We start from the raw sequence: 20,013 nt of genomic DNA on the forward strand, positions 1-20,013 counted from the left end.
ATCTAAATACAAGCAACTGTATGAATTTTTGTTACTTTTTGTTAGATGCTATTGTCATTTTATGTTGTTTTTTGTGATTGTGTTTTTTTGTAATTGTTAAGTTTTTCAAATTGTTTTAATGCTGTATTTTTAAACTATTGTAACCCACCCTGCAATGTTACGGGGAAGGCTGGGTAATAAATAATGGTGATACAGTGGTACCTCGGGTTACAGATGCTTCAGGTTACAGACGTTTCTGGTTACAGACCCCGCTAACCCAGAAATAGTACCTCGGGTTAAGAACTTTGCTTCAGGATGAGAACAGAAATCGCGCGGCAGCAGCGGGAGGCCCCATTAGCTAAAGTGGTACCTCAGGTTAAGAACAGTTTCACATTAAGAACGGACCTCCAGAACGAATTAAGTTCTTAACCCGAGGTACCACTGTAATAGCAATCATCACCATCATCTGTTCCCATTGTTTATATTTTGTCAGTATACTGTGTTTGTGCTCTTTTGCTTTGGATATAGGCAGATATACATTGTTCTTTCTTAATTGTCATTTGATTCCATAAAGTTATTTCATGTACAAATTTATGTTAGGTTTGCAACTATTTTAAAACCAAAGCTGCATTTGATTCCTTATTTCTGAATTCTTATTATTACTTTTTTTACACTGTATTTGTCTTCTGCTGGTGCTCCTGCCCCGCCTGCCAATGTGGTTAATGGAACGGAGGTTTTTAACCAGAGGTTGGAAGGCCATCTGTCAGGGATTCCTTAGCTGTGATACCTGCATTAAAGGTAAAGGTAAAGGTACCCCTGACCAACAGGTCCAGTCGTGACCGACTCTGGGGTTGCGCGCTCATCTCGCTCAAGAGGCAGGGAGCCGGCGCTTGTCCGAAGACAGCTTCCGGGTCACATGGCCAGCGTGACTAAGCCGCAGCTGGCGAGCCTGCACCAGCGCAGCACACGGAAACGCCATTTACCTTCCCGCTGGAGAGCACTTTGAGGTGCTTTCGAACTGCTAGGTGGGCAGGAGCTGGGACTGAGCAACGGGAGCTCACCCCGGAGCGGGGATTCAAACCGCCAACCTTTCGATCAGCAAGTCCTAGGCTCTGTGGTTTAACCCACAGCGCCACCCGCGTCCCCCGCCACCTGCATTACAGGGAGTTGAACCAGATGACCCTTTAGGTCCAACTCTACAATTCTGACCCATCACCCATCACCAAAGGTGAAGTAAGATTCAACTGCTGATCAGATTCTGTAGGGGGAACGGGAGGGCGCCATCTTGCCCTTTGTCTCAGGAAGCAAAATTACTTGGGCAGTGCTGTGCTGATGGGAATTGCGAGTCCAGAACATCTGGAGGACGCCAGGTTGAGGAAGGCTGATGTAGATGCACACAGAATTCATGTGGGGTGTTTGCCAGGCCGGCTAGGCCTCACTTAAGTGGAGTGTAACACCCAACACACACTCACATTGTATGGGAAGAGATTTAAGAAGCTGCCAAGGGAATATGCTTCGTCTCCTGGAGCTCCCAAGCCGAGCAGCCCCTCTTGCCAGTGACTTGCTTTCACCGCCATAGTTTGTAAGCTTTGAAGATATTGATAAAATAAACGGCTTCTTCCCATAATGCATGGCTAAACTATGGGACTTACTTTTTTATTCAATTCTTACTTAAGTGTGCTTTAAAACAACTTCTGCTGCAAATTCCAAAGCAGCTCCAGTTCATTCTCCATATTGCAGATAGGAAGGGTGGGAGAGAGTGGCCTATGACAGCCCTGCAGTGCGGTTCACAAGATAGGAAAAAGAGGAACTTTTCATTTTGCTAGATTCAGGTAGGTAGCCATGTTGGTCTGACACAGTCTCTCTCTCTCTATATATATATTATAAATATATAAATAAAAATATATAATTTTTTATATATTTTCATTTTGCTGTTATCTTTTAGGGTATTGGGGGTGAGGTTAGACACACTGGTGCTGGAGCCAACTACATAAAAATATTGAAATTCTCCACTGATTTTTTTCTTCTCCAGGGTAGCACTCACTTCTGTACCTGGGAGTACTGTACAGTAGATGGCTTTTCAATGTGAACCAGGGCACGGCCTATGCAGACAAGGAGATGGGTCTTCTCTGCTTGCTTCTTATCTTTGTGTCTCTTCCTCCCTTTCCATCTTCTCCATTCTATTCCCCCTCCCAGCCAGCTGTCAGTTTCCCCTCCGCTCCCAGTAAGCATTCCATGCCACAGAGTTGTAGATGATGCTTCTCACCCACTGATCTGTTTACAATTTACAGACTGGAAGAAGCACCTGCAATCAAGTGACAAGGCGGGGTGGCAAGACACAACCTGCAGGGTAGGGATGGGGAAGCTGTGGCCCTTCAGGTGTTGACTACAGCTCCCATCATCCCTGGCCATTGGCAAATGCTGACTGGGGTGGATGAGAGCTTAGAGTTGTGGAACATCTGGAACATACATTGGCTACACCTGCTTGAGAAAGAGAGAAGTGTCATCACACTTATGTTCTTTTTATAGGTGTATTTATTTATTATTTAAAATATTTTAAACCTGCCCTTCACTGCAATGTGATACAAGGACAGGGTACAAGATGTAGAGGTACCAGAGTCGTTTTTCCAACAGTAAACGTATTTTTAAATCTCTATATCGAACTAACCCTCAGTCTAGGCCTTTAAGTTGCTGGTCTAGGCCTTAAAGCATTACTTAAGGGGTTGTCCAACTTGAGTTAGTGCATATCGGCACTTGCTGGAACTGAAAGTTCATAGCACAAATCAAGTGCAGATCCATCCTTTGGCAAACCGTGCCAAGAATGGAACCAAGAAGCTATTTATGGAATCCCTTCCTTTGGCTTCTCTTTTCCTGTAACTCCTATCTCCTCCCTCTCCCTGAAACGGAAGCCTGGAAGAACTTGTGATTTATTTATCTTTTGAAGAATTCCTGACAACAAAAAAGACAATCTTCCTGCATATGCTCATTTCCTTCCAACGTAAACATCATTTTGTCGTCGCTCACAAGAAGTTGAGCTATTGGCACAGCACTTGGGGAATCCACCAAAGGCGTCCATCGGTGTTTATGAGCTTTGGAGGAAATTCTATGTTTGCAGCTTGAAAGAGAGGAAACAGATGAATTTATGCGCTCAGCGTATCACAAACAGATTTTTATAGGTTATTAATTTGCTTGATTTTTGGATTAAGGTTCAGCAGAGTAAAGCCTGAAGAGGATCAGTGAGCAGCCAAATACCACTTGGATTAAGTTTAGTGATATCTCCTAAGAGTTCCTCTCTCCTCCCTAATTTAACAACTGCATGAGATAGAAAGAATATGAAACTCTTGTGGTGTTACAGGGAGAGCCTTGGGAACTGCTGCATAGAGGGGGTATTATTAGTCATCATAAATTAATGTAGAGGACAGTTAATGGCTGCGAAAGGCATGAAGGCATTTGCTTTATCGAAGGTCCAGTACCATCACTTCCTGCTCCAGGATAGTCACATGACTGCAGGTCTGAAAGGGAAAAGGAAAAGGAAATGAAGGCCACAGCAGTCAAGAGCAGGTGGGGTGGCTAAATTCAACACAACATACAGACTGAAAGTGATACTAATTGTGCACGGTGCATGGCAGTCTTAGGAGTATTCCAAGTACCTCAACGTCACCAGCAGATTTCCCCTTCAGTGAGAGGTTTAGGAACAATGTGCTCCCCACCCAGCTGATCTGGGTTGCCATCACACACCCAGCTCCCAGCTGCCTCTGCCTCAGGGCTCCATCCCAGATTCCCTGAATAGGAATGGGACCAAGGGCTAGCCCTGTGACAGCAAAGCACTTCGGAAGCTCTAATTTGCTGCAAGAGTTTGTGCTGAGAATATCTTCTGAGTCAAAAGCTCCAGCACCCACTGGAATTTCTTTTTCCTGGCTGCAATCCTAACCTTTGAGTAAGCCCCCTTAAATTCAATAGGACTCACTCCTAAACACGCATTAGGATCCCACTATAAATTCTGATATTTTTGTGCTGGAGAAAAATCCACACCATCCTGCTTCACTGGCAGCTTCCAGCACTACACAGAGAAAGAATCTCAAATAGTGGGGAGAGAAAGAGGAGGCATTCTCTGACCCTCGCAGGCATCAGAACAGAAATTGGATAAAGGCTTTCCTGTTAGCATGCCACTGCAGTACAGGGAGGATTCGGGGGAATCAGCAAGAACCAGGCCAATACACTTTGGATATACTTACTGTAAAGAGTGGGGGATCTTTGCTATGTGGATGGAACCCTTTTTGCCTACAGGAAGAGATCTCTTCCATGCCATGGTCTGTCAATTTAAAGAATCCAGTCCTAGAAAGATTGTAAATAAAATCACTTGTATGCCTCAAAACTGATAGCAGGTTTTAGGGGGACAGGTTTTGTGTAACATATTTATTTAAAGTTCAATCATTAGCACTTCTGGGTTTCCTACATATTTTTTGTAAACTGCTTCGAAGGCGTTTTTTTGTTTTTTTTAAAAACAATCAAGTGATGTATAAATTTAATAAACTAAACTGAACTGAACTACACTAAAATAAGCGGCATACATAAAATATTTTAGGTATCTGTGGTCTCTTCCAGTGGATGGGATGTACCAGACTTGCCTTTTATATGTATTAATGCATTTTTAGGGTTATCTCCACTCTGATTTTAATTTTTGTACTACTGAGTTACTTTTTGTAAAAGAAGAAGTGACTAATACATGCATATAACAACAACGAAAACAACAACAACAAAAGTCATCAGAAAATCATGAAAAGAACATAGCATAAGAACAGCCCTACTAATTCTTAAAAACTGGGAGGCAAATCGCATAGATACAGGAAAACGGGAGAGAGATCTGCTGATGGAAATCCCAGAAGAAGTTTGGAAATTCTTATCTGATAGCTAAGAAATTTAGAGAAAATTGTGGTGAAATGGCTGTATAACGGCATTGGTTGTCACAAAGGAGTAAATGGGCAGGAGGGTTAGGCAATGGGAGGCGCTGGTTTGGCAAAGACAGTAAAGGAGATTTCATCTCTGTCTGGTGAAGAATGTTGGAAGGTGAGAAGATACTGAAGGATGGTATTGTCATAAATGAAGGAATTTAAGACAAGATGGATTAACAATCCACTATCACGTCTTTTGAATTATGTGGACAATCAAAGAATATCCAAGAACAGCCAAACCCTCATACTGAACGTATAACCATACTGATCTGCTGTGGTGAGGACTGCAGGGCCTGCTCCTTCTGCAAGGCCTTTGCCAGCTGGCCTAGAGGGCGGGGGCAGATTCACTGCAATGAACTCTCGGGGCAGTGCTGGGGGGGGGCGTCTGCTATTGTTTTTCCTGCTCCATGTTAGTGTGTTTTAAAATGCTTTTAAGATAATTTTAATCCATGGGGTTTAAAATTCTGGTTGTTTTTTGGGGTGGAGTGGGGTGGTTTTTAATGTTTAAATGGGGTTGGGGTTATTTTAATTTGTGTGTAATTGTAAATTGTTTCTCTTTTATTATATTCTATTGGTTTACTGTTTCAATTTGTAGTTTGTATAAGAAAACTTGATTTTAAGGGTTCAAGGCTGGCCTGGGAGTGGGCCCAAGCCAATAGGAATGGTTGGGCAGGTCCTACCGGGGTGGGATGCATTAGGAGACCAGATCTCGGTGATCATGGGCAGGAGAAGAAGCCCAAGAGCAGCATTCTCCCCATCTGTGATTCCCAGTAACTGGTGCTCAAAGACCTGGTGCCTCTTTTGATTGCTATGTTACTATGACTAGCAGTCAATGAGTCTTATTTAATTATTTAGAAAGAAATCCTAGAACTGCTTATTATTAACACAATCTCCAAGGTGGGGTGAGGAACGTATGTTTTGGAAGCACAAGGATGCAAATTCATCTGCTAAATGTACATAATCCCCTTAGTGGAACCTAGTTCCTCCTTGTAGCCTTAATTCTCTCCCCCCCCCCCAAATTGTCCCAATTTTCCAAAATCTTTTAAACTCTGTTGAAGTGCAGCCTGGGTTATCTACATTTCTTATGGTTATGATCAGAGCTATTTTTCTAGAAAAAGAGGTGCCAGAGCTCCCCATGAACTTCTCCCTTGTTCTCTTAGAATAGCAATGGCTCCCACCTCCGAGGGGCCAGGGCTGAGTTCCTGTGAGCTCTGGCTGAAAAAAAAAGGCCTGGTTAATATTATTTTTAAATCCCCTCCTTCTACATTCCTCCTAGGCCTCATCTGCCCTCTCTTCTTGGCCTAAGCACCAAACCTCTGTTAGAATGCGGTGCAGAATGGAATGAACGTAGCCCATTTATTTAGTCTGCAATACAAATAAATTGAACACTTACTCCTGGTATTTTGGCGAACAAACAATAGCTATAGACTCCGGCAGCATCATCTGATAAGAGCAGTGCGTATGTAGATCTACACTGGAAAGGAAAGCTGTTTGGGTAGGATGTGTCTAAATAAGGATGGAGGAAAAGAGGGAGAAATTAAAGTCAAGCACCAAGGAAGGCATGGCTCATTCTTGACAACCACCAAGCAAGTGGGAAAGGCTACTGCTTCCCTCAGGAAACATTAACAGGACCTTCATAGCTCTTTATTAAAGTGATCATATTCCCCACCCCCCGCCCTAGCAATTTAAGTCCAGACTAGGGGAAGCAGAGAATAAGCAGGTGCAGTGCTGACCCACTTCTGATCAAAAATATTTGGGTGCTCGATAAGTAAATTCAAATGCCGTCCTGCACAAAGACTAGGACACAGAGCTCAATCTGGAAAGAGGTTTTCCTATGTAAGTTCCACTGAAATGTATGAGAGCTGACTAAGAGCACAGGGTGGTAGCCCTGGGATCAGACATACTCAGCAGATGGGTGAGAGGGTGTGGTCAGGGCCAGCCAAAGACATTTTGCTGCCTGAGGCGGCAAATAATTGTCCCCACTACAAGCCAAGTGGTTTTGGAAGCGGAGGCAGAAAATCCCACAAGAACCCCCCCCCCCCGAGAGCAATTCAACAGCAACAGCAGTTTGCTGCCCTTTCATGACACTTAAAATTAGCTGCCTGAGGCGTGATAAGCACCAAAGAAAATCCACTTGGTAATTCCACCCCCCTCCCCACCATACACAGGCATGCAAGTAGTCACAATTCACTGAGAAGTTCTACTGCACAAGAGGAGCACACTAGGATTTTGCACCCCCCAGCAGCAGGTTGCTTTGGGACCTTCCACAAATCTCTGAATTTGTCTTCTGCTCTACAGCAGGCAGCAGCCAATCGCTTTGCGGGGAAAGCACAAGAACCTGGCAAAGACTCAGACCGTAACAAGTACACCCACAAACAGGCTTTTGCACCTGGAAGGCCTTGAGCAAGGGCTTACATGGATCCATCCCAGAGTGATAAGGCTGTACTGATCCTGGATCAGGAAGAGTTCCTCCTCATTCTCAGTGTTGCAATAGTCAGGGCCCCCGTGCTGCTTGGGGATGATGACATGGGTTACTGTGAATTCGTTCTTCATCTGGAAGGAAAAAAAGAAGGGCAAGGGGGCAAGGAAGAGGAATTAGCAGCAGCCAACAGTGCTTCCATTCAAACACCACACAGCCCCAGTGACATAAACATAATGGCCTATGAATGGAATGACCCAACACCACACTCCCGGCTTCAGAGACATTAGAGACCTGGACAGTTTGGATGTTTTAGTGAATTTCAGCTTTCCCTCCTCCTCCTCCAATTACTGCTCACTTTCTGGTGTGATTTTTCAATGCCCTCTTGCCAATTCCACCAGCCTCACCTACGCTGCAATGGGCAGAATTAGACGACCCATGGGGTTCCTTCCAATTCCACAGTTCTATGAACTAGGCCAGGCACCCCCAAGCTCGGCCCTCCAGATGTTTTGGGACTACAAGTCCCATCATCCCTAGCTAACAGGACCAGTGATCAGGGATGATGGGAATTGTAGTCCCAAAGCATCTGGAGGGCTGAGTTTGGGGATGCCTGAACTAGGCTGTACCTCCCCTTCTGATAAAAATGCCAAGCTCCTCTTGCTGTGTAAGGATTTCCCCCCAATTCCCTGCCTCCTCTATCACCCATATTTTTATTCCATTTCTCTTAGCAGGGGTTCTAGGTAGGAGGGAGCCCATAGCACAGTGCCCACAGGTAAGCCCCTTTCCTACCTCAGTGTCACCCGCCAACGCCCCAGTAGGCAGTGGGCAGCAGACTACTCTGGAGGAGCGCCCATTCAAATTCCCCACAGTGCTTCCAAGATAGTGGTGTTCCAAGGTAAATTAAAATGGCAGCTCTCAGACACATCCACCACACCGGGACACCACATTAACTTCCCATGTTCTGTTCGGGGCACTGTGCAGCACCTGGATGCAGCTGCTGATGCAAAAGTGTGTTTGAAGGGTGGCTCGAGGCAGGCACCACTTGGGGGCCCTGCTGGGGCTGAGGAAACTGACTGAGTTGTGGCTAACTGATCGACACCAGCATTTATACACGGCATTCCCATAACACGAGCAACCCATGATAAATGTCATTAAACAATAGAATCATGGAATTGGAAGTGACTACAAGGGCCATCTGATCCAAACTCCTTGCAATGCAGGGATCCCGGCAAAAAAAATCACTGACAGATGGACACCCAACCTCTGTTTAAAAACCTCCAATGAAGCAGAGTAGATAAATCAAAGAGAAAAAATAAAATTTAGAAATATCCAGTATAAAAAGACAGCGACATGTCATACCATAACCAGAGAACATTGAAACATTTTTAGATAGATTAAAAGGTCTCTTTTGTTGCTGGCTCTTGATTTTACATCCCTCCGCTGCCTTGTTGTTGTTTAATTTTACTGAATTACTTTAAAAAAAACACCTGTGTCCCACTTTAAGAATCCGAAGGGCAAAAGCTGCCTGGATGAACAAATCTCCCACCTAGAGAAGTTTAAGGGAGGCTGGAGGCAAAGAAAAATGGGTAAAATTGGCTTTCTGGCTACAGTGTAAAAATAGAAAAGCCAAGCTGAAAAAACCCCCCAAGTGTTGGATGTTGCAAATATATTTAAGAACTTTAAAAACTGAAAGAAGTGGTCCTAATGTATTACAAAGGTTGCAGCATATCATTTTTTAAAAAAATAAATGATTCATTTATCATTTTACCAAAACACATTGAAGCTACCATAACCTTTGAAGGTGTGAAACTATAAGATGTACTATCCAATATCCAGAGCAGCATCAGCCTAGGGTGGTATTATAGGCTCCTGCACTGCTGAAATATTTTGACATCACAACCATCTGTCTGTCCATGGCCTCGGGGCTCCGTCTATTACCTCTTAGCCCTGCTGCCCACTCAGTCTTGCTGCTTCTCCACCACTCCTGCTGACAACACACACCCTCTCTTGTCCCTAACTCTTATACAAGGGCTCCTCCAAAAGACACCCCTCAACAAAGCTGACTTTTTGCAACTTGTATCTCCTCAGGGTGAGTTTTTGCAAGAAAGAGTGTTCATGAACGTTCCATGACTTCACATCAGTGCAACCAGTTTTACATATGTGCAACAGCTTTGATATATGCACCCATGTTCTTTAAGTGATGTAAAGCAAGTTAATATTAATAAACACAAATATTTCCAAGTATTCAAATCAGCAACTTGAGAGTCTTGAGACAGGGGACTACCAAATATTGACATAATTATCCCAGAAGTCACCTTACCAGCTTTCCACAAAGGATTCCACATGTCTCTACACCCCTTGCAGTGTTTGCATCCGCCAACTGGAGGAATTTATGACAGAGTTCTCTGGGGACAGTCACATGGCGAAGTCCTTCTATAGTAGTATCTGTAGAGAGGAGAGAAGATTTTGATGTGCAACGTCACAGGCATATATCAGGTTTTAGCCTAAGCTTTTACCCTGAACTGCTAGTTCACTATGATTGTGTGTGGGAGGGAGGAAGGAAGGGAAGCATTCAAACATATGAGTCAATGCCTGCAATCTGAACTGAATGGTCCAGACTCAGATTTACCACATGATCTGTTGTTTGGAAGAACAGGCCACAGGAAGATTGTTTTGAGACCAGCACTTTTAAAAAGGGCCAGTGGTTATTTCAACCAGAATTAAGAGGTAGCCCAAAGTTGTTGCTGGTAAGCGGATGCACACCTGGAAATAAAAAGCCCAGGTGCGCTGCATAAGGTCCAAAAGCCCTTTCCAATACAGTGGTACCTCGGGTTACATACGCTTCAGGTTACAGACTCTGCTAACCCAGAAATAGTACCTCGGGTTAAGAACTTTGCTTCAGGTTGAGAACAGAAATCGTGCTCCGGCGGCGCGGCAGCAGCGGGAGGCCCCATTAGCTAAAGTGGTGCATCAGGTTAAGAACAGTTTCAGGTTAAGAACAGACCTCCAGAACGAATTAAGTACTTAACCCAAGGTACCACTGTATGTGTGTCACCCCTTACATTCCACAGGGAGGGACCCACTAACAGAACTCATGACCGTCGCTCCACTGCAAAAATGTCTCAATGCTGCAGGATTCTCTGTACAGTGGTACCTCTGGATGCGAACAGGATCCGTTCCATCGCATCCTGAAGTAAACGTAAGACGCGTCTGCGCGTGTCGCATTTCGCCACTTCCGCGCATGTGCGTGACATAATTTTGAGCATCTGCGCATGCGGCGAAACCCGGAAGTAACACACTCCGTTACTTCCGGGTCGCCGCAGAGCGCAACCCGAAAATACTCAACCCGAGGTATGACTGTATTTCAAAACTGCCTTCTGAAAGAACTGATAATATTTTCAGTGAGCAGATGGAGGTAAATTGGGGGGGGGGGGAGGATGAAAGGTGGGCGAATTTTCAAAGATTAAGTTAGAACCCAGGTTTCTCCAATCAACCACTGAAGCCCACAAGCTTGTTGGGTCCTTGGAGAACGGCTGTCTTGTCACATCCTGCCCCTGCAACTGGCCACTCAGGTGTGCTGGGTTCCATCCAACAGTGGGATGAGGCCTGACAGCGGCCGTTGCGCTCCCCTCAAAGGCCCAATGGGGCCTAGTTACAGCTGTGGGAGGGCCCAACAGAGCCCATCTGGCTGTGGAATAGAGGGGACAGCTCCCTCAGTGAAAATGGGGGGGGGGCTTGGCCCCCGCGGCCCCGCGTACATGCACGCCTATGGCCACTCAAGAGCATGAGGGCAGGGCAGGAAATAAAACGGGCTTGTGAGGCGTCTCAGCTTCAGATGGCAAAACAGTAGCAGAGGGATCTGTCTCTTCTGCAGAGAACATACCAGGTCCTAGAATCAGAATTGTAGAGCTGGAAGGAACCCAAAGGGTCATCTTTTCAACACTCTACAATACAGAGATCTGGATCTGCACAAGCAGGGTTTTAAGTGTTACAAAAGTAGAGTTATTTAGTTTTAGAATACTCTCATGTTGTAGGTGAGGGGTTTGTTCATGTTTTGATGTGGAAGGGAAGGAGATCTGTCACCAAGGTGGGTCAAGGCATACTAACTGTTTTCTGGGATCCCCAAAGCTCCAGGTTTCAGAGACCTGTCCACAGTGGGGGGTTTTGGCAGCACTCCTCCTCCACTGGGGCTCAAGGGCTTGAGCACGCCAGGTACCAAGGGGCCATCCGAGGTGTTGGGTGTTGGCTTCCCAAACTGCTGCTCAATTTTCAGGCGCTCCTTCTCCAGCTCCTGGCGCCGGATCATTTCCTCGAATGCATTGAACTGCTCCTGCTCGGCCTGCTGCTGCTTCATCCTGGCCACCCTCTGCCTCTCCTCCTCCAGCTGCTGCTGCAGAGCCAGGCTGCGGGCAAACTCTTCCTCCTGCTTCTTCTGCATCAGGAGCATCAGACAAGGGACCAGGTGAGAAAAGGTGCAACACAGGCAGCCCATGGGTCTCACAGGCAAAAGCAGATTTAAAAAGAAATCCAGCTGCTGCATTCTGGACCAGCTGAAGTTTATGGACAATTCTTCAATGGCCACCCCATGGAAAGAACATCGCTATAATCCAGATGTAATTAAGGCATGTGTCACCAGGGCTAAACCAGTATTTTCTGGGCACAGGCACATTTGGTGTACCAACCTAAACTGGGCAAAGGCATTCCTCGCTGTGGCCATCACTTGAGCATCCAGGGTCAAGGCTGGATTCAGGAGAACGCTCAGACTATAATCTGAGATTTAACGGGGAGTGTTACTCCCATTCGCAACAGGCTAAACTCCTATAGGCAAGACTATCTCATTTATGTTAACTTCAAATTTGTTCTCCCCCATCCAGTCCATTATTGGCCCCAAGACACCAGAGCAGAATCTCCATAGCCACTCTGGATGAAAATGGAAGAGTTAGAGATTTTTTTTCTGAATACCAGTTGCTGGAATAGGGAGAGAGACCAAGGGTAGCTGGGGTACAGTGCTGGGATAGCATGTCAGCTTCATTGTTTGACCAGGACCAAACACAAACAGACCCCAAGCTGTGGTCTTCAGAGGCACAATTTGGAGCTCACGCATTTCTCCTCCTGTTACTCACTTTTTGTACTTTGTACTCTGCATATTCTTTGTTGTATCTTTCTAAAAGCTCCTTTTTCAGCTCTTCAGCTCTAGGAAATGCAACTTCTTTTAGTTTCTGGGTGGAGAGAAAGGAAGCATGAAAATCAAGTTCTTTAGAACTCAAACAGAAGCTGCGATCAGTAGCAGTGTGACAATAAGAACCATTATTAGAGGGGCCTGGAACAGTGGGCCAGGATGTTTGCCTAGGCAAGCACCATTGAAATAAATTGGAGCTGTGCAACAGCACAGCAGGGAGAGGGAGTCAGGACAGAAACTTACAAGGAAGGGTGACACACTTCTTAGCGTGCGCTCTCTCTCTCGGGCGCCTGCATTTTGCAACATAATTCATTGCAAAATAGTTTCTATATATGCTTGTGACAGACTAACAGCTTCTTCCTCATTGCCAGTATCTGGGAGCTATAGCACCTTTGCTCTAGAGGAAAATCTTAAAACAAAGTTTCCCCATTACGGCCAGTGTGGCCACTTACTTTTACTGTGTCTCTCTTCTCAGGAATGATAGCAGTTTTGTAATCACGATGCTTCGGAAGTTTCTCTATGAAGAGCCTTGGAATAGAGAGGACAAAGAAAGTGAAAACAGGCAGCTGAGACGTAGGAAGGAGAACCATGACCACACTTGGGTTGTTACAGCATTTCCAGGTCCAATACAATAATCCTGTGTGGCTAAGATCAGGCCTACGTACCCTGATCACGTGGGGACTCTGGGATCAGAATTTCAGTTTACATTTTTTACAGCAAAATTCCAGGACACAATCCTGCTCTCCACCACAAACTAAAGACATCCCTTTTCTAGCACAGGAACTCCACAGGAAACTGCATCTCAAACAGACTCAGAATATCACACCTAGGGCTTTGGGTCACAGGATCGCAATCTCTGTGGGAAATTGCATCTGTGTTGCTCATATAGCTCTACTTAAATGGCAAACTTGCTCCCCAAGAGAAATTTGACTCTCTGCATACAAAACAGTCCCTGGGCAAAAGCTGAGCTTTCTGCCACTTCCTTCTTCTAATGGAAATGGTCACCACAGTCAGGTACTGGAGCAGACTATAATTTGCAAATCTGGATATTCTGTTCCTCCACACAAGCAAAGACCATGGGAATTATTTGTTCAAAGGAAAAACTGGCCTGCCAAGTAGCATCAAAGCAAAGCTCAAGCCTACTTCAGGCACAAGTTTGCATAAATGGAAATGGTTCAGCCTCCGTTTTCAGCTGCAATCTTAAGGGTCCTATTTTAGCAACTTAAATGTACTTTCATTCAGATGCTGATTTAGGCCAGGACTGGCCAACCAGGAGTTCAGTCTCCAAACAACTTTATCCAACCCCTCCAAATCCTAAAGAAAACACAGTAAACAAACATGTTTCTAGGTCGACCTCAGTTTTATTGTCTTGCCACTGCATTTGCCTTCTGGAAAGGCAGGATGATCTCACCACTCTGTCCCTGGAGAGAACCCTTTGGGAAGCACATTTGCTTCTCAGTCCCTCCCCATTACAACCTCCCATCATCTGAGCAAATTTGCTCTGCACCTAGGAAGCGCTTCGCAATGACTGTGCCAACTTCATTCAAAAGTCTGAGCATCCCTGGTGGGATCAGGTTGAGCAACCCTCCAAAAATGGATAATTTAGGCTAAGCTATGCTTAGTCCTCCAAGACGCGTTCCCTCACAGTAAGGACGGTCCTGCACAAGGCCTGACAAAACAGAAACACCATTTATACTGTAATCCACACAGAGTTTCCTCACTGCTCCCGCATTTGTTACTGCAATGGCAGAATCACAGTTGGAGGATTTGTTTAGTTAAAGGAGGCTTAGGTGGCTGCCAAGAGGGAGCAGAGCTGGAAGGGATCCACCAAGTTTTACACTTAGCAGGTCCCTTGGCCAGTTTCTCTTCCCAGAAATGCCCATAAAAGAGGAAGCATGGAAGGTTAAGCAAGGCTGAAGGTGATGCTAATCAGGAAAAAATGTACTGAATGTAATGGGGCTGGAGCAGGAAAATTGTGCATAGAAGATGCCTGGGTAATGGTGGCAGCAACAGCCATTGGAAAGGAGAGAAGGCTGACCATACCAGACCCCCACTTCCATTTTTGGAACTACCAAGAATTTAACATTCGCTTAGAGAAGTTTTGAAACAAACTGTGAAGCGGATTTTCAGCATGTTAAAGGAATTCAACAGCACCTGAAACCCTAAAGCTGCAACCCTATGAACACTTACTCAGTAGTAAGCCCTAACAAACTTGGTGGGACTTACTTCTGAGTAAACACACAGAGGCCACAGCACTAAGGGGGGGGGGCACGGAGGAGCTCAATGCAATACACTGGACTCTGAAGGAAGGCAGCCAATCACACCCAAGACAGGAAAGAAAAGGCATTTTGCTTGGGAACTGAATGAATGTAAAGGTTGTGAAAGCGACTAACTGCATGGGAGGTTCCTGCGACATGCATGACATCACCGCCTATGAAGAGTGCCAATATCCCTTCTTGGCTACAAGGAAGGCTGCTCTTGTGGAATCCAAATCCTGAGGGAGGATTTTGAGGTACTGCTAAAAAACTGGCTGAACAGTAAAGCAACTTTCAATGTTACTGGGAAAACACCAAAAGCACAGCTCACTAGAAATTTGATATTGTCTCCTAGGAGTATGAAGATTCCTACTCCCCTACCCTGCCCCCAGCTTTGACTCCCAAATCTCTCAAAGAAAACTTAAAAGGTAAAGGTACCCCTGACCGTTAGGCCCAGTCGCGGATGACTCTGGGGTTACGGCGCTCATCTCGCTTTACTGGCCAAGGGAGCAGGCATACAGCTTCCGGGTCATGTGGCCAGCAGGACTAAGCTGCTTCTGGTGAACCAAAGCAGCGCACAGAAACGCCATTTACCTTCCCGCTGGAGCAGTACCTATTTATCTACTTGTATTTTGACGTTCTTTCAAACTGCAAGATGGGCAAGAGCTGGGACCGAACAACGGGAGCTCACCCCGTCGCGGGGATTTGAACCGCCGACCTTCTGATCGGCAAGTCCTAGGCTCTGTGGTTTAGGCCACAGTGCCACCAGCGTCCCTCAAAGCAAACTTAGAAGATTGTTAAGACTGATATATGTGGCATCTTAACAATAAAAAAACACAACAGGCCTTTGATTGGGTAACCTTAAACTGCAACTCTGAGCCAGCTATCAGCTTTTCATTCAAACACTGAAGGGAAAATGTGAACCTCATGGCTCAATAATCAGTGAATGCCAACAAGTGAAAATGAAGCTCCTCTTTCCCAGGGGAGGAATGGAAGAGGATTCTCTTGGCCTAGTAAGAAATAAGCTGAACTGAACGAGGAACTGAAGCTACATGTCGATATATGCGGCCAGGCAGACTGCTGTTTGAGGCCAGTTACGGAGAACTAACTTCATTGGCTAACAGTCTGTTTCTGAGCACAATTCAAAGTGTTGGTTATGGCCTATAAGACCCTTGTGCCCAGGGCTATCTGAAAGATTGCATCTCCCTAAAATTCTTGGGTGAGCACCTTCTCTCGGTCCCATCAACTTAAGGAGGATGGTTGGTGGTGACCCAAGAGACAGCCTTTCCTGTGGCTGCTTCCAATTTGTGGAATTCCCTCCCAGGAGAGATTAGATTGGTTCCCTCTTTGCTATCCTTCCACCAGCAGGCTAAGACCTTCCTGTTCAGACAAGCCTTTAAAAACTTAAGGTGCAGACGATTATAGTTAGGGCAAATTACACTTTAATTGCCGGTTCTAAATGTGCTCTGATGGTGGTGGTGGTGATAGTTTTTTATTTATATGCCCCTAGCCATTCAGGGCAGCTCCCAACAAATTAAAACACAATACGACACCAAACCTTAAAAACTTCCCTGAGCAAGGCTGCCTTCAGATGTCTTCTAAAAGTCAGATGGTTGTTTATTTCCTTGACACCTGACAGGAGGGTGTTTCACAGGGCGGGAGCAACTACTGAGAAGGCCCTCTGCCTGGTTCCCTGTAATCTCAGTTCTCTCAGTGAGAGTATTTTAATTACTGTTTTCAACTTGTTTGTTTCTATAACTTTGGTATTTTATAATGTTGTTTTCAAATGTTGCAAGCTGCCTTGAATTCCAGTTTGGGAGAAAGGAGGAATATAAATTTAATAAATTAAATACACAAACCTGGCAGATCCTTTTGCACTCAACAATCCAGGCAAGTTACAGTTTTTGTTAGTTTGGCAGTCAGTGCTACAGCCTAGAGACCTCCCTTGAGCCTGCTTGCTGATAATTACAAAAACTACTTTTCTGGGTTAAAAGAAACTCATTTGACTTTTCAACCTCATATAATGGAATCAATAAGGTCCCTCTGCCCACCCCCAGAAGTAATTTTTACAGCATTCACACAGCCCCCAACCCACCCCCGGCAGCTGTTGTATTAATGACTATTGAGAGTGATGAGCAAAACATGGTGCTTTTCATGCCCAAGACATTACACCAGTGACATGCTCATTTATCTTCCCCATCCCCACTGCACTTGTACCACATTTTATTTAGTTTATAAAAATATTTCTATATTGCTATGTCATAAAAGAAATTGCATCAAAGTGGTTTACAGCAGTAAAATATAACAGGCATGTCCAAAAAAGGTAGATCGCAATCTACCAGTAGATCAGGGTGTTCCTGTTAGATATCTGGCCCCTCAGCGATCTCCTTACAAAGAAGCAAAAAAAGCAAAAAACAAACTTTGGCTTCCTAAAAGATGCTCAACAACTTTGCCTTTCCTAAAAAAGCTCCACAACTTTGGCTTCCTAAAAAAAGTTCAACAACTTTGGGTAGATCACTGCCAGTCTTTTTACGACAATGGGTAGATCACTGTCAGTTTTTTAATACTGTGAGTAGACTGCAGTCTATTGGGAGTTGGACATCCCAGAAATACAAAATTGTACAATAAAACTATATTAAAGAGTTAAAAACAGACACCAATTAGTGATTGTGGAAGGCTGTATTCTTAATTGCCTGCATAGGCCAGGCAGAACAGCAAGGTTTTCAGCAGGCACTTAAAAGTTGGCACAGAAGGTGCCTGCTTAATCTCTACTGGCAGAGTGTTCCACAGGACTGTGCTGATGACACTAAAGGCATGGTTTCTTGCTGTTGCCAAATGAGCACCACCAACTTGGGGAATGACCAGTGACGCTTCTGCACATGATCTCAGTAATATAAGGGTTGGGCTGGGATATAAGAGTTCAGGCAATCCCTGAGGTACCCAGGACCTAAATTGTCCAGGGTTTTGTAAGTGAATACAACGACCTTGAACTGGCTCAGCAGCAGATGGGCAACCAGAGCAGAATGTTTAACAAAGGTGTCCCATGTTTTTGGTCCACTGCCCCCACCAGCAGTCTGGCCACTGCATTCTGCACCAGCTGGAGCTTTCAAACCAGATCCAAGGACAGCTCCAGTAGAGTGGATTACAGTGATCTAGTCTTGAGGTTACAAATGTATGGACTACATTGGTCAGGCAATTCTTGTCCAGGAATGGTTGCAGCTGGAGAACCAGACAAAGCTGGTAAAGGGGACTTGGGCCTACTCAGAGTAGACCACTGAAATGAATGAACCTAAGTTAGTCATGTATTTCACTTTCAGTTGGTCTACTCCCAAGTAGGACTAACATTTGATACAACCCATAGGCCAGCCTGTTGATCCAGCTAGCTCAGTACTGTCAACACTGACTAGTGGCATCTATCCAGGCTTTCAGACAGGCAACATTCCCACCACTACCTCTGGGTATAGGGTGGTATATAAATTCAATTAATAATAATAATAATAATACCTGGAGAAACCAGGGGTTGAACCTGGGACCTTCTGCATGCAAAGCAGATGTTCTACCTATGAGCTACAGCCCTTCTACTGAATGCGCATCCATTACATGCAGGCTGGACACTTGCCTCGTCTTTGAATCAAGATTTACAGAACTATCCACAAAGGTTAAAATGCAGCTGAGGGTTGATTTGACAGGTTGATTAGATAAACCCTTAGGCTCAGATTTGGGATGAGACAGTCATCTTCTTCTTGCTGATTAAAAACTTAGGTGAGGGAAGAATCCAGTACCGGCACACCTGAGTCACAATAAGTAACTGAGAAAGAATCTTGTATAAGCTCCATCTGGCCCAGCTGGTTTACAATACAATGGTACTTCTGTTATTACTGAGCAATGCAAATTTCTTACGTGATGTATTTGTTGTACAATATAAAGGCACGTTCAATGTTGCCTTCTTCAGAATAGATAGTTGCCATCCGGATGATCTCAACTCCAGAACGATAGTACCTCCGAGGTGGGACATCTTCATTCACCTCCACACAACTGCCCATTTGGATAAGACCCCTGACCCGGTCCTCTGGGGGCAGGCTGACATCTGCGTGGTCAGGCATAGGGGGTCAGTCTGTAGAGAGAATTGATATGACCGGCACTGAAATCATTTGTATCCAGATAAACCCTTTAACTGAAATCTCTGGAAGATAGATGGGGACATGGACTCTCATATAAACTTAGGCTCTAATATTTGTGTAACTGAAGAATGCTGGTGAAAACACATCTTATAACTACAATCCAATAAGCCTTAAGGTCACAGTGTCTCAGGTATTAATTATAAAAAGCATATGAAGAAGCATTTCTACTACCAGTTGAGACCAAATTATACGGGAATGCTAAATTAACTTTAGTAGGAAACCTCCCCTTCGCTACTAGAAATCCCCCCTCTCATCATATTACTGCAGCTCAGGAAATGGCTTTTATACGGGCTAAATTATATTTTAATATAATATACTAAATTATAATTTAATATAATATACTTTTTGTTCACTGCCTTGGATAGAAAGGCAGCCTTTAAGTATAGTTCCACCTGGTACTGTAGTCAGCTTGATGCAGGCACAAAAACAGATGATGCTACCCTTCATCAGATTTTTTAATGCTAGAACAGGAGTTGTGACTTCCAACCAGCCTCCCTTTTTCAGCTGCTGATAATAAGCAACCTTCCCAAACAGCTTTGCCTCAGGTAATGTGTGCATGTGGGCTTTTTATACTAAACTGTGACACTCAACTTGTGCTGTACCTCTCATTCACTAGATGAGCATGCTATACACACAACTCTTGGTGCCTCTCCTACAGAGATTACACAATCGTCTTTCTGAAGTCTTTTTGCACTGAAGTCCAGACTGATCCTCCAACTGAAGGCACCCAGATCAACCTTTCCCAACCTGTGATATTTTGGACTACAAGTCCCATCAGTCCCAACCAGCAAAGCTATGCTTCCATCAAGCCCAGAATCATACAGCAGCACAGGCTTAAACCGAGTTATATGCCAAACATCCGGAGAACATCAGGTTGAATACAGGGGGTATTTAAATTGGTGGTGGGGATTAGAAAGATACCTGGATATGGCATTCAAGCCCTACCACTGCTAGCAAGGCAACAGGCAAGCCTTGGGCAACTACTCGCTGCTCCTTGTTCCAATGCCAGGAAATCACACATGGATCTCCTACCACAATCTAGAACATG

General features: G+C 44.8%; 1 protein-coding gene across 1 annotated transcript in view; it reads right to left on the reverse strand.

Annotated features, from left to right (window-relative positions):
• Positions 1 to 2,499: 2,499 nt before the first annotated feature.
• Positions 2,500 to 20,013, reverse strand: part of STAMBP (STAM binding protein) — a 116,608-nt gene continuing 99,094 nt past the window's right edge. Inside the window, exons 3-11 of the mRNA XM_083629550.1 lie at positions 18,685 to 18,898; positions 12,982 to 13,057; positions 12,474 to 12,569; positions 11,458 to 11,782; positions 9,671 to 9,795; positions 7,347 to 7,484; positions 6,325 to 6,437; positions 4,215 to 4,314; positions 2,500 to 3,491 (exon numbers count right to left, since the gene is read on the reverse strand). Of these exons, the coding sequence (XP_083485676.1) occupies positions 3,435 to 3,491; positions 4,215 to 4,314; positions 6,325 to 6,437; positions 7,347 to 7,484; positions 9,671 to 9,795; positions 11,458 to 11,782; positions 12,474 to 12,569; positions 12,982 to 13,057; positions 18,685 to 18,887 (1,233 nt within the window). The 5' untranslated portion in view covers positions 18,888 to 18,898 and the 3' untranslated portion in view covers positions 2,500 to 3,434. The remainder of the gene's footprint in view (positions 3,492 to 4,214; positions 4,315 to 6,324; positions 6,438 to 7,346; positions 7,485 to 9,670; positions 9,796 to 11,457; positions 11,783 to 12,473; positions 12,570 to 12,981; positions 13,058 to 18,684; positions 18,899 to 20,013) is intronic.

Source organism: Podarcis filfolensis (genome assembly GCF_964270895.1).
Source record: "Podarcis filfolensis genome assembly, chromosome: 8".
Taxonomy (NCBI): Eukaryota; Metazoa; Chordata; class Lepidosauria; order Squamata; family Lacertidae; genus Podarcis; species Podarcis filfolensis.